Below are 15,056 nucleotides of genomic sequence, written 5' to 3' on the forward strand. Positions count from 1 at the left end.
AACAATATCCTGTGAGACCTAAGCTATACATAACGGCCAAAGCTCACACCGTCACTCTTTTTTTTTTTTTTTTGACCAAAAGTGTGCTGGACAGGACAGGACAGGGCATCATTGTTGTAGAAACTGTGCCTAAAGCCTCCTGAGTAAGATGAATCTGTGGATTCGTTTTCAGAAAGGCATGATCCTACAGATGTACCCATATCCACACCTACAATGAGAATTCTAGCCTATGAAAAAAATGTATAATAGAAATCAAACATTTATACTCAATTATGATGGGTCAGGCATTGTTTCTTTAAGCATTTCTCATATATCAATATATTTAACCTTTTCAACAACCCTATGAGGTTAAGGTTCTCTTATTTCCGTTTTACAGATGAAAAAACTGAATCAGAGAGAATACATCTTAAAGATTTTAACACAAAATAGTGTAACTCAAACATCTCTTTGGCAAGAAGGGGAAATCTTCACTTTCATGCCAGATTGGGAGACTGCCTATAAGGGAAAGTGCATTCATAATGTGGAGATTTATGGGGTGAAATTAATTCGTTATCTAGACTTTTCTATGAGTTGTTTCACTTAGTCAGTGAACTGTCTTGCAGTACTCTAAAGTGAGCATGTTAGATTTGATGTCTCATAAACTCTGTCTAATGCTTGATCTTTTTTTCATTCCCAGCAATTGAGACATGCTTTGAGAATTGAAAATTATCTGATGTCCTCTTTATAAAACAAGTAGTAGTTCTAATAGTTATCATTCTTTAATATTTTATAGGTAGAATTACAACCCAAGTATGAAGACAATCTGTACATGTACCTTTATTTTGTCATCTTTATTATTTTTGGTTCATTCTTTACCCTGAATCTTTTCATTGGTGTCATCATAGATAACTTCAACCAACAGAAAAAGAAGATAAGTATACTAAAACTTTATCTTTATTCTAAAATGTGAACTAAGCACCTCACACTGGTTCTTTTGTTTCCAAAATGTAATCAGCAAAAAAAGGGAATATAAAATTCTGAATTATTTTGAGAATTCTGATTTATTTAATCTATTATACATTTTTAAGCAATTGCTAGTTCAGATAGCATGTATGGATATTTTAGTATAGAAATATGATTTATTAATACAGAATAATTTATGGATTGAATATATCCATCTATTTCTGTAAATACAGATATTGACAATATTAGAATAGCACATGGAAGCCAATTTCCACACAAATACTGAGGTGGATTTTATAGTTAGAAAAGAACATAATTTTAACAAGTTTTGCTTTTATTTTTTTACTTTGGAGGTCAAGACATTTTTATGACAGAAGAGCAGAAGAAATACTACAATGCAATGAAAAAACTGGGTTCAAAGAAACCACAAAAACCCATACCTCGACCTGCTGTAAGAATAACCTGTTTTCAATTCCCAGAAAGATCTATGTTATTTATCATTTGCACAGTCCAAATGGCCAGATACTAGTATTTTTATGAATCTACAAAACAGAATTTTTATCTTAGCCTAAGTATATGTGTCACATATATATAATATGCACAAAATATATATTAAAGGTATTATATATAAACATATAAAATATATGTAAATAAAAAATTTCAGACTTATATGTCAATAGTATTACATAGGATTGATGTCATTGAGGAGCTTCTAATAATGTAGAGAAGAAAACATACCCATATATAGACTGTATGGAAATATTGAATGTTCACAGAGTGCAGTGGGAACCAGTTGGAATAATCGGTACATCTCAGATATGCCCCATTTTCTATCCAGCTCTGCTGACTAAGTGGAATCTTTAATGAAACAAGTCACAGGTTTTTTTTTTTTTTCTGGTTTAAAAATATTTCCTATTATCCCCTAACATTTTGCTTCTAAATCTGATAACCTCATTCTCTTCATGAAGTTTTATGGCTATTTCAGTTGTATATTTGACAATAGCTGCTTGGTTGCTTCAGGGAATTGTTGGCAGGAAGAGTAGAACCCTTTAGGAGAAGGGCAGTGCACATGTGAAGGCCCTGAGGTAGAAAGGCCAGTGAGGCTGAAGTACAGAGAGTGGGGACTCATTGGGATGTGTTGAGAATGAAGACGTTAGGATGGGCCAGGTTTTTCTCAGCTTTGTAGACCATGTTCAAAAGTTGTCTTTATTCTTAGAGCAATGGGAAACCATTGAAGGGGACCTGGTCATTTTCAGTTTTGTAAAAATCACTCAACCAGTATTGATAGGGGCGATGTGTATGCTTTGTAGACTGGTGTTGGAGCTGTTTCAGAGATGAGAGGTAGTCTGAACCAGAGTGGCGTGGAGATGAATTAAAGTGTATGGGTTTGTGAGCTGTTACTGGAGTGAAGTTAAAGTTTGTCTCTTAATTGAATATGGGAAACAAAGAAGGAACCAACAAAGAGAACTTATGAGTTTCTGCCATACACACACTGGATGACTAGTGTCATGCAGGGTATGAAGAAGGGACATGCATGGAGAAAAAAATTGGAGATGCTAGGTTGCAGAATCTGGCAATCAAAAGGAGACAGGGGAAGAATGAATATTTAGAAGTAGCAAAATTAAGTTTCTTAAGATTAAGAGAGGTCAGGTGTGAAGCAAAGTTGGAGTTCTGGAGAAGAATGTGAAGAGAAGGAATTATAGAATAAAGTCACATAGGATGTGGCTCAAGAATAGAATGGTCTAGGTTAGATTTAGAAGTAAGAGGGACTGAATCCTCTAATGAAGATGGAGTAATATATAAAAGGATATGTATGAAAAGTCAAGATAATATGAAATGCAAAAGGAAGTAGAAGAGTTTCTTTACACTGATTTTGATGCTCTCAAAAGAGAATAGAGAGAAAAGGATATAATATATCTGAGAAGTTTGAAACTATCCTGGAGTAAGGGAGGGATAAAGGATTCCTCCTCATCATCAAGGGCCAAGATTAAATGAGAGAACATAAATATCTTTGGTGAACAAGGCTGCTAGGGTTTTATAGCTTCCTCCAGTATATACTACATCCTGGGATTTAAATTGGATGATAGCACTTAGTGACTGGGGATTGGAGTTACACATCAAAGTGACCCACTGGAAAACTACATGGGCAGAAAATATAAAAAGCTTTTTATTGATAAAAGCTTCTGATTTTAGGGTCGCCTGGGTGGCTCAGTGGTTGAGCATCTGCCTTTTGCTCAGGTCATGGTCCCAGGGTCCTGGGATGGAGTCCTAGATCAGGCTCCCCACGGGCTCCCTCTGCCTGTCTCTGCCTCTCTCTCTGTGTGTGTGTGTGTCTCTCATGAATAAATAAATAAAATATATTTTTTAAAAGCTTCTAATTTTAAGCAATTTTGAAACTACTACACTCTAGGTGCTATATCTATGGGAAAAAATGACACTTCTCTGTCCTTGAAGAGCCTCCAAATGACTAGGAGAAAAAAACTAAAATCAAATAAATAAGAGCAAACCATTTGCAATATGGTGTCATCAATTTTATGACAAATATAAGCATAAAGTTTTCTGAGGACACAGAGTGCTTAAAACTTAAAATTGAATTCAAAGTCACCAGAGAAGGAGTGACTAAACACACTGTTTTAGTACAAGGAGACAAGATAAGATGATATAGTAGAATCTGCAAACTTTATTAAGAGGGATAGGAAATATCAGAAGGGTGGGAAAAGAAGAAATATAACCAAACTTGGAAAGGTAAGCCACAGTAAATAAGAACTAAGGAAGAAGGGTTTGGAACTGGAATTAGACACATTTATCAAGTTGAAGAGGGCTCTGAAAGGACAGACTCAGCTGAAGCAATAGAAGTCCAGTTCAGCAAGCCAGATACCTACTCGGAGAAAAGAGAAAAATAAAATAAACAAGTGGTGTTTGATGTCCAAGAATTTCCCATAGGAAGTAACGGATGTCTCTCAACCGGCAGAGATCAGAACATTAGTACAGAGAATCCAGATGGATAAACATGTCAGGATCTGGGAAAGCAGGCTATGAAGTGTATTGGTAACAGATCATAGTAAGACAGTAGAGAACAGTCTAGTGGAAGTTAAGTCAAGCCTTGAGCCCTAGAAAGCCTGAAATACCAAGCAGGTATAAGCAAAACGATATAAAACAGGGTCCAAATGAGCAGAACTGGTAAGGTGAGGACTTAATTTCATAAATGATGCATTAAACCTATTAATGCTTGGAAATAAGGTCCAAACTGAATAGGGCAAAGGTTGAAAGTCTGATTGTGGACTGTAACTTTTTTTAAAGATTATTATATTCTTAGAGAAGAGTTACCCCATATAATTTCACCCAGTACTTCCTTATTTCAAAATCTGGCATCACCATAGATCAGTAATCAAAGCTAGGAAATTAACCTTTGGTACAAGAGCATTTAAATAAAATACAGGGCCAAATTGGATTTCATCAGGTGTTCCACATATGTCCTTTTCCTTGAACTACATTTTTTTAAAAACATCTTCCCAGATGAAACTTAAGGTGCTCTGCTTTTGGGGAAAGACTATAAAAGCAGAAACCGGAAAAAAATAAACATGAGAGAAAAAGCTGGAGAAGTATTTATTAGTTCTTCGAAGTTTACTTTGATATCCACCTCCAATTCATAGGATAACAAAGATTTGTGATAGTGGCAAATATTGGCTGACTGTCCATCATACATGTGCTGATATTATTGGCACTGGGAACACAATAAGTGGTTCTTAAAGCCAGTTATAAAATCTGATATCGTGAACAGTTTATACATAATTCATTTTTTAAAAGTTGCATATGCCAGTATGCAAAATGTTCTTCCAAGTATTAAAATAAACGTGTGTTTTTATAAAAGCTACATTTTCATATTGCTATGTTATAACCAGATAAGTCAAATTTTATTTTTTAATGTTTCTAAGTAAATTTTACATATTCTTTGTTCCAGAATAAATTCCAAGGAATGGTCTTTGATTTTGTAACCAAACAAGTCTTTGATATCAGTATCATGATCCTCATCTGCCTCAACATGGTCACCATGATGGTGGAAACTGATGACCAGAGTCAGGAGATGACAAACATTCTGTACTGGATTAATCTGGTGTTTATTGTTCTGTTCACTGGAGAATGTGTGCTGAAATTAATCTCCCTTCGTTATTACTATTTCACCATTGGATGGAATATTTTTGATTTTGTGGTGGTCATTCTCTCTATCGTAGGTAAGAAGAGGTGCTTTTACTCAGTTAAGGAAGATAGTAAAACTTTGTTTAAAACTTGGCCAGTGTTTCTTACTAACCTTTCTCTTTCATCCCAAATTGTCAGATAAAAGTCTAATAGTCCATTCTTCAGTTTGTCATTTTTCTTGTTGCATGCTGTGCAAGAAATGCTGTGTAAAAAAGAATTTATACTTTTCAGCTTTCATTTATCATCTTGTCTCATTTCAGAAGACAGTAACTGCAGTTTGGCATAATACTCTTACACTTACACTCCTGTGGTGTAGACAAGTACTGCTTTGAATCAATAATTCACATACACATATACATAAAAATTATTAGAAGTAATCAAATAGTCCATAAGTAAGCTACTGATAGTTGGAATAGTTTATATGTGTGTTTACATATATTCACACACATGTAAGCTTCATCTTACCTTTGGATTCAGATGGTTTGTAATGTTCTTTTTCCAAGAGTAGACATTTTGTTCAAAGAACTAAAATAGACCCATTATCATTAATACATATTAAGTGGTTAGATGTAGGTGCCGGCAATAAATATAAGAGATTTAAGACAAAGGTCTGCCTATTTGAGAAAAGAGAACATACACAGAGGGAAAAATAGTATTCCACTATTTATACTCGTTCTCTGGTGGACTAGAACACTAAGACCATAAGCCTTTCTGTCTGAGCCTCACAACAGTGCTATGAGGTGGCCATAAACTGATTAAGAGGTGAGACTCGGGAGTCACACAGACATTTCCTATTTTCATTACTTACCAGTTCTGTGACCTATGCCAAGTTACCTCTCCCATCCTTAGCTTTCCAGGGAATATTTCTGTAAAGTGTTACTGCAAGAATTAAATGAGATTATGTACGTAGATGCAGTTAGCAGCATGCCTACAACAAAGAAAAGGCTTAGTAAGTGCTAAGTTTAACAAAAACAACGACAAATGTAGTTACTATCACCATTTTGGGATGTGAAAAAAAGAGAGAGGATTCAGTCCCAAGTATGTCTGTCTCCAAAGCCTGGATTCTCTCCTGTCCATCAGTCTTGCCACCTTCCAAATAAAATGGATCACAACCATCTCAGGATAAGAATTCTTATATTCTGATCCAAAATCACAAACCTTGTCCATTTGTTCTTATGCCAATACTAGATCTAGTATTTTGGAACTACAAATCCACTCCTTTGCTTGGCTGCCATATACTTTGTGACATCTTTAGGCCTTCAGTGGTTGAGTCTTTCTTTCAACGGATGGTTGTCTTGAACTAGGAGAAATGACCATTAAAATCTTCAGTTAGTGTAGCGAGGTTAATGTTATAACACCAAACATACCAGTTTCATTTTACTAAACGAATACTGCAGACTGTGTGTGTGTGTGTGTGTGTGTACTTAATTCTTATGTACATAGTTTGTAAAACTAATTACCATCTAATCCATGCAAATTTTCATTCACTGCTATTACATATAACACTATTTTTGTTTTTGTTTCTTGCTTTTCCATAGGCATGTTTCTGGCTGAGCTGATAGAAAAATACTTTGTGTCCCCCACCCTGTTCCGAGTGATCCGGCTCGCCAGGATCGGTCGAATCTTGCGTCTGATCAAAGGGGCGAAGGGGATCCGCACACTGCTCTTTGCTCTGATGATGTCCCTCCCTGCCTTGTTTAACATCGGCCTCCTGCTCTTCCTGGTCATGTTCATCTACGCCATCTTTGGAATGTCCAACTTTGCCTATGTCAAGAGGGAAGTTGGAATTGATGACATGTTCAACTTTGAGACCTTTGGCAACAGCATGATCTGCTTGTTCCAAATTACCACCTCGGCTGGCTGGGATGGATTGCTAGCACCTATTCTTAATAGTGGACCTCCAGACTGTGATCCTGAAAAAGATCACCCTGGAAGCTCAGTTAAGGGAGACTGTGGGAACCCATCTGTGGGGATTTTCTTTTTTGTCAGTTACATCATCATCTCCTTTCTGGTTGTGGTGAACATGTACATCGCTGTCATCCTGGAGAACTTCAGTGTTGCCACTGAGGAGAGTGCAGAGCCCCTGAGCGAGGATGACTTTGAGATGTTCTATGAAGTCTGGGAGAAGTTTGATCCTGATGCCACCCAGTTTATAGAGTTCTCCAAGCTCTCTGATTTTGCAGCTGCCCTGGATCCTCCTCTTCTCATAGCGAAACCAAACAAAGTCCAGCTCATTGCCATGGACCTGCCCATGGTCAGTGGGGACCGGATCCACTGCCTCGACATTTTATTTGCCTTTACAAAGCGTGTTTTGGGTGAGAGTGGAGAGATGGATGCCCTTAGAATACAGATGGAGGAGCGATTCATGGCATCGAACCCCTCCAAAGTCTCCTATGAACCCATCACAACCACTCTGAAACGCAAACAAGAGGAGGTGTCTGCTATCGTTATCCAGAGGGCTTATAGACGCTACCTCTTGAAGCAGAAAGTTAAAAAGGTTTCATGTATCTATAAGAAAGACAAAGGCAAAGAAGGGGATGGAACACCTATCAAAGAAGATATCCTCATTGACAAACTGAATGAGAATTCGACGCCAGAGAAAACCGATGTGACACCTTCCACCACTTCTCCACCTTCGTATGATAGTGTGACCAAACCAGAAAAAGAAAAATTTGAAAAAGACAAATCAGAAAAGGAAGACAAAGGGAAAGATATCAGGGAAAGTAAAAAGTAAAAAGGGACAAAGAATATTCCATTTTGTGATCAATTGTTTACAGCCTGTGATGGTGATGGATTGGTGTCAACAGGACTCCCACAGGAGGTCTATGCCAAACTGCTTTTACAAATGTATACTTAAGGTCAGTGCCTATAACAAGACAGAGACCTCTGGTCAGCCAACTGGGACCCTATAAACCAGAAAAACAGCATTGACAGGAGGTTTCTGTGTTCACAACCAGCTGACACTGCTGAAGAGCAGAGATGTAATGGCTACTCAGACTATAGGAACCACTTTAAAGGGGGGAGGGAAGTTAAATTTTTATGTAAATTCAACACGTGACACTTGATGATAGTAATTGTCACCACTGTTTATGATTTAACTGCCACACCTGCCACATTTTTACAAAACGTATGCTGTGAATTTATCACCTTTTTTTTTTTTTTATTCACAGGTTGTTTACTATTATATGTGACTATTTTTGTAAATGGGTTTATGTTTGGGGAGAGGGATTAAAGGTAGGGGATTCTACATTTCTCTATTGTATAACTGGATATATTTTAAATGAAGGCATGCTGCACTTCTCATTCACACGTGAAAAAAAATCACATCACAAAAGGAAAGAGTTTACTTCTTGTTTCAGGATGTTTTTAGATTTTTGAGGTGCTTAAATAGCTATTCATGTTTTTAAGGTATCTCATCCAGAAAAATTTTAATGTGCCTGTAAATGTTCCATGGAATTCACAAGCGTTGAAGACTTGTTTTATTTTTACATGATCCATTATATGTACATGTACATATGTATATATGTATATGTGCGTGTATATACATATATATGTATACACACAGAAAGACACACACACACACCATCACATAGTCACTCGAGTCCTGGCAGCATGACTATACCATTTTTGATAAGTGTCCTTTGGCATAAACTAAAAATATCCTATCGATCCTTTTAAGAACCTGAATTGACCAAAAAGCACCCCCCACCACTTTATAAAGTTGATTCTGCTTTTTTCCTGCAGTATTGTTTAGCCATCTTCTGCTCTTGGTAAGGTTGACATAGTATATGTCAATTTAAACAATAAAAGTCTGCTTTGTAAATAGTAATTTTACCCAGTGGTGCATGTTTGAGCAAACAAAAATGATGACTTAAGCACAGTATTTATTGCATCAAATATGTACCACAGTAAGTATAGTTTGCAAGCTTTCAACAGGTAATATGATGTAATTGGTTCCATTATAGTTTGAAGCTGTCACTGCTGCATGTTTATCTTGCCTATGCTGCTGTACCTTATTCCTTCCACTGTTCAGAAGTCGAATATGGGAAGCCATATGTCAGTGGTAAAGTGAAGCAAATTGTTCGACCAAGACCTCATTCTTCGTGTCATTAAGCAATAGGTTGCAGCAAACAATGAAGAGCTTCTTGCTTTTTATTCTTCCAATCTTAACTGAACACTCTGTGGTAAAAAGCCCGACTGTACGAACATGTTGCAAGCTGCTTAAATCTGTTGAAACTATATGGTTAGAGTTTTCTAAGAAAATATAAATACTGTAAAAAGTTCATTTTATTTTATTTTTCAGCCTTTTGTACATAAAATGAGAAATTAAAAAGTATCTTCAGGTTGATGTCACAGTCACTATTGTTAGTTTCTGTTCCTAGCACTTTTAAATTACAGCACTTCACAAAATAAGAAACAAAGACTAAGATGCAGTGTAGGTTTCTGCTTTTTTATTAGTACTGTAACCTTTGCACACATCTCAATGTGAAAACAAATCTCAGACTGAGTCCAGCGTTTATTTGCTTTCAAATAGTAATGCCTTATCATCGAGAGAGGCTTAAGGAAAGATCAGTTGATATTCTTGGCATTGCTTGGATCAGATGTTTCCACCTAGTCTTTTGATTCAGTAAATCGTCAGTCTTTTCCAGTGTTTGTTTACCCAGATAGATCTTACTCTTACTGACCCGTACGGCATTAGAACTGTATCAGTTATGATAGGGGACCCAAGTGGTTGTGTTTTTTTTTTTCTCTCTCACAAAGCCAGGTAGTGAAATTATATTACCAGTTACAGCAAAACATTTTGTTTTTCTTTCACAAGCAACATTAAATGTAGATTCTTTATACTAAAGCTATTGACTTGTAGTGTGTTGGTGAAATGCATGCAGGAAAATGCTATTACCATAAAGAACGGTAAGCCACATTACAATCAAGCCAAAAGAATAAAGGTTTTGCTTTTGTTTTGTATTTATTGTTCTGTCTTTGTTTCTATCTTTGAATTGCCACTTAAAGGTAAATTTCTATCATGTAAAAATGATCTATCAAATATAAATGTAAAGAATACACATTAAATATAATAATTCATCTTTAAATTTTTTCATGGAATGGAAATCAATCAAGAAGAGTGTATTGGATATCTAGTTTTAATATTGGCCAAAAATCTAGATATGGTATTGGGTAGAGTACTGGAAAGTTACAAAAATTAATAAAAAAATTGACTAACATTTTAAGTTGTGCATCCTTTCTCCTTCTCGTCTACCTACTGTTTTGTTCTTCTTTTCGCTTCAGTTTCTTCCCTATGTATCTTTGATCTACTTTTCTATATACTTTTCCATTCCTTCCTTGGGCTCTTGTTTTTCATTCAAGATAATTTTCTTGTTTCTTTTCTGTTCACCCAATCTCTTGTTAATTACGTTCTGTAGACAATGGCTCTGTGCACTTAAACTCCTAATAATTTGCTATCACTATAAAAAAATCCATAGAGTATCACTATATTCATTCCTACAATTTCTTTGGCAAAAATTCTAAGTGAGCTTAGATTTCAGCTCTTCGTACCACATTAACAAAATTCCCAAATGAGAAAGATCTGGTTTTTCTACTTAATTATGAGTAGTTTGTGAAATGTTTCTCAATTCTGATTGCATTTTAGAATTACCTGAGAAGCTTTATTAAAAATGCCAGTGCATGGACCAAGACCAGACCAATTGAACTCATCTCTCTTAGAGACTTAAGCATATAATTTCTTTTTAAAGGCTTACCGTTGATGCTGATTCATACTAAGGGTTGAAAGTCATTGCATTAGGGTCTCTTCACCCAATGGGAAAAAATATTCTACAGAGAAGAGAGAATGACCCTTTCCCGTTTCAGAGTTTCATTATATAATGCATCGCATATAAAGTAAGGCTTCCAATATGATATTCCACATAAAACACACATTCAAGTTGTCATGATCAAGTCACAAATCTAAACCGGAGAGGCTTCCATTCTCTACTTCTCTGTTCTGGGGCATCTCTCATAATCACATGTTCTCCCGAGTTCTGTATAATACAGATCAATTTACAAAGAGCAGTGGGGAGAGATTATGAGGGGGGATGAAAAGGCAAAGGGGAAGGAAAGCGAGGGAAGAACAACTGGAGGAAGTAGAGGAAGCAAGGGGAGTATAAAAATGGAATGTTTTATAAACCATCCTCTGAAAAAAGGTCTTGCTGTTAATATCTACAGCAAGAGTGAAGGGAGGGGGGAGGAAAAGGCATAAGAAAAGAAATTTTGCTTAGTTGTCAATATGTTAGATATGTTTCTCCTCTCTTCTTTTCTTTTTAAGAAAAAATACCTATGAGAAAGGTGAAGAGGACATCATGCAAGTAAATGTTACAATGATTGCATCGATAATGGTTTTATTTTTCGTGTCATCTGAACTAAATAAATATTTAAGTGTCTACTACACATTAACTTTTTGATAGGCTCTGAGACATCAAAGATGAAATTAGCTGTCTAAAAGAAGGTTATAGCCAGAGGTGAAGAACCTTGTATGTCATGCTAAACAGCCTGAGATTTATTCTGTTGGCAATGAGGAATGATTGATTGCTCCTAAGCAGTAGAATGGCAGTGAAATTAGATACATCTGTCCCTACTTAATTTAATAGTAAGAGGACTACACTGATTTTTTTTTTTTTTTTTTTTTGCTGGTATTTCACAGAGACCTTGTTTCCCCATCTCTTTATTTTTAAAGATGTCTGTGTTCTTATCTTTTGGTATATATTTTTAAAAAGAATATACATAGATAAAAAGACCAATATAAATTTTCTGTTAATAGCCTATGCTAATCTACTTGTATTTATTTTATACAGAGATATATTTGATTTTATTTTTATTATCTATTCTGTGCTTTTTATTTGTCAAGTTTTTCTCTTTTCTTCCTTCCTTTTTTTGTCCTCTTTCAAATTAATTTTGTCATGTTTTTTCTACTCTTCCACATCTGTACTGGTTCAGAAGCTACACATCTTCCTCCTTCTTCCCTTCCTTTTCTCTTTTTTTCAATAAGTGATTGCTTTTAAATTTTAACATACATACTTAATTAGTGAAATAAAATCAGCAGTTGTACTCTTATCTGGAACAATGAAGTTCCTAGATTTGACACATATTACTGCCCACTTTTATGTGATTTTTGTCTAATATTACTTAATTCATTGGATGTCAGACAGAGTAGAATTTAAAAATAGTATTCTTGTGCATTTGTATAGTCAGTGCTTAGACCTACTCACGTGTTAATTAATCTAAAATATGTTTCTTCTGTCTACTTCTTCATTTTGTGTTCTATTTCCTTTTCTTTTTAAAAAAGATTTATTTATTTAAGAGGGGGTGGGGCACAGGAAGAGAGAGAGAGTTGAAAGCAGACTCCAGCCTGAGTGCAGAGGCCAATGTGGGGCTTAGTCTCACCACCCTGAGATCAGAACTGAGCCGAAACCAAGAGTAGGTCGCTTAACGGACTGCAGCACCCAAGCGCTCCCTATTTCCTTCTTGAAATATATGAGGAATTCTATTAGGAAAGTCTGTGGTTAGCAAACTGACTCTACTCCTCTCTTTCTGAAGATGGCTTTATTTCAACCATATTTTTAAAAAAAGATTTATTTATTTTAGAGAGTGAAGAGAGACGGGGGGGAGGGGCAGAGGGAGAGAATCCCAAGCAGATTCCCCACTGAGTGCGAGCCTGATGATCATGACCCTGAGACCATGATCTGAGCCAAAATCTGAGTCTAACGTTAATTTACTGAACCATCCAGGTGCCTGCAGCTGTATTTTTAACGGAATACTTTAGATTATAATTATTCTGGTGTTTTTCAATTTTTTTGAGACTAGTTATGAAATTGCTTTTATTAATCAGCCTCAGAATGTATGCTAATGTAATTGGAGGATTGACATATTTATTAATATCTGTAATTAAGAAAATTTCAAGAAAGCTCTCAGCTTTCAGCAAACAAGTATTTCCTCATCCTATATTCTTCTATTTTCTCCATCTAGAATTCCTGAGGGTTATGTGTTGAAATTTCTGAATCTTTCTCTCGTGTTTTACTGTTTCTTTCTATTTTTAATGTTTTTTTTTTCCCCCTGGGTAATTTGTCAGCTTTTGGTATCAGGATAATGCTGGCTTCATAAAACAAGTTAGAAATGGTCTATTCCTGAAAGAATTTCTGTAATAGTGGAATTATTTTCTCCCCAATATATTTATAGAATTCATGAGTAAAACTGTAAGGAACTTGATTCTTCTTTGTGGGGAAGTTTTTAATTAAAGAGATTTGTTCCTTTAATAGATATAGGGCTATTATGATTTTTCCTTTTTTTTTGTTTTGGTAAGTTGCATTTGTCTAGAGAATTTGTTCACCCAAATTACTGAATTTACACCATAAATGGTTCATGTCATTCCATTATTATGCTTTCAATATCTGTGGCATCTCTATTCATATCTGTTTTTCCCTTCTGGTATTGAAAATTTGTAATTTATCTTTTTATTGATTAGTTTATCTAGGGGTTCTTCAATTTTGTTAATGTATTCAAAACACCAACTTTTGGTTTATTGATTTTTGTCTACAGTTTTTCAGTTTTCTATTCATTGATTTCTTCTTTTCCAATCCTACTATGATAAAGAATGATGTTTGGTGTAGGTTTCTAAAATAGATACTCATTATCATCTTAAAGAGAATTATGGCAATCCCTAATCTAAGTTTTTTCAAAATCATTCATGCACACTGAACTTATTAAATTTTTATTGTGCCTTATTTAGATAATAATATCATTATGATTCTTTATTTTGGTGTTACGGTAAATAGTATTGATTACTTTTAGAATGTCAACCCTAATTATTCTCCTGGAATTGAATCCAATTCGGTCATTTTCACTAGCAATTTCATTATATTGCAATATTTAATTCTCCAATATTTTGTTCCATGTTCTCACATCTACATCTGTGAAACAGCTTGGCTCACAATATTCCTTTCTTTTAATGTGCCTGCTAGATTTGGATCATAAGGTTATGGTATGCTCTTAAAACAAGTTGGGAAAGGGTCTCTGTTTTCTTTTATTTTGTTCTGTTAGAGATTAAATAAGACTGCTGTTAATTTGTCCTTAATTATTTAGATGACTTATGAAGACTTCTGAGTCTGATTTGCTTTTTGTTTCAATTTTTTATCATTTATCCTTAATAAGTAGAGGACTGTTCGCTTTGCTGTTTTTTCTCATTTCACTTGGCATAAATCTATTTTTTCTAATGATTTAACATTTCACATAAGATTTCAAGTTTATTCACATAAAATATATATCTTTATTTATATTATATATTCACATAAAGTTACTTATGACTTTATATTATTTTATTCACATAAAGTTACTTATAACTTTATAATATATTTATATTACATTATTTAAAAATATATATTATATATTATTCACATGAAGTTACTTATAACTTTATATTATTTTTTAAAGTTATTGCTTTATATTATTTTTAAAAGGGCTGTAGTTAAGACCATTTTCCCCTGATAGTAATTATATTAATATTATATTATATTAATTATTATATATTAAGAACCAACTTTTGGCTTTTTTAATCTTCTCTATAGTATGTCCTTCCCTATTTCATTATTAATTTTGGTTGCTTCTATATTTATCATTTCTTTCCTTCTATTTCGTTGGTTCTAATTAACAATTATTTTGTACATTATTATAAAAATGTTTCAGCCTTTACTCTTTCTTTAGTAAATGCACTTAGGCTAGGCTATAAATTTCTCTCTAAGCATGGCTTTAATAACATTCCATAAATTTTGTTATTTTTTATTTTGTTACCATTCAGTTTAAAAAAATGTTTTCAGGTTTCTATTTATTTCTTCTTATTTTATTAGAAATTTAGGAAAGTACTGCTTAATTCC

The 15,056-nt window shown here is 34.6% G+C and overlaps 1 protein-coding gene across 4 annotated transcripts in view; it reads left to right on the forward strand.

Annotated features, from left to right (window-relative positions):
- SCN2A (sodium voltage-gated channel alpha subunit 2) overlaps positions 1-10,367 on the forward strand; it is a 134,841-nt gene extending 124,474 nt beyond the window's left edge. For all 4 annotated transcript variants that reach the window (XM_038584698.1, XM_038584699.1, XM_038584700.1 and 1 more), the window contains 4 exons: positions 773-910; positions 1,289-1,393; positions 4,904-5,174; positions 6,678-10,367. In XM_038584698.1, coding sequence (XP_038440626.1) covers positions 773-910; positions 1,289-1,393; positions 4,904-5,174; positions 6,678-7,873 — 1,710 coding nt within the window. In that variant the 3' untranslated portion in view covers positions 7,874-10,367. The remainder of the gene's footprint in view (positions 1-772; positions 911-1,288; positions 1,394-4,903; positions 5,175-6,677) is intronic.
- Positions 10,368-15,056: the final 4,689 nt, after the last annotated feature.

The sequence above is a fragment of the Canis lupus genome, chromosome 36, assembly GCF_011100685.1.
Source record: "Canis lupus familiaris isolate Mischka breed German Shepherd chromosome 36, alternate assembly UU_Cfam_GSD_1.0, whole genome shotgun sequence".
NCBI classification, from domain to species: domain Eukaryota; kingdom Metazoa; phylum Chordata; class Mammalia; order Carnivora; family Canidae; genus Canis; species Canis lupus.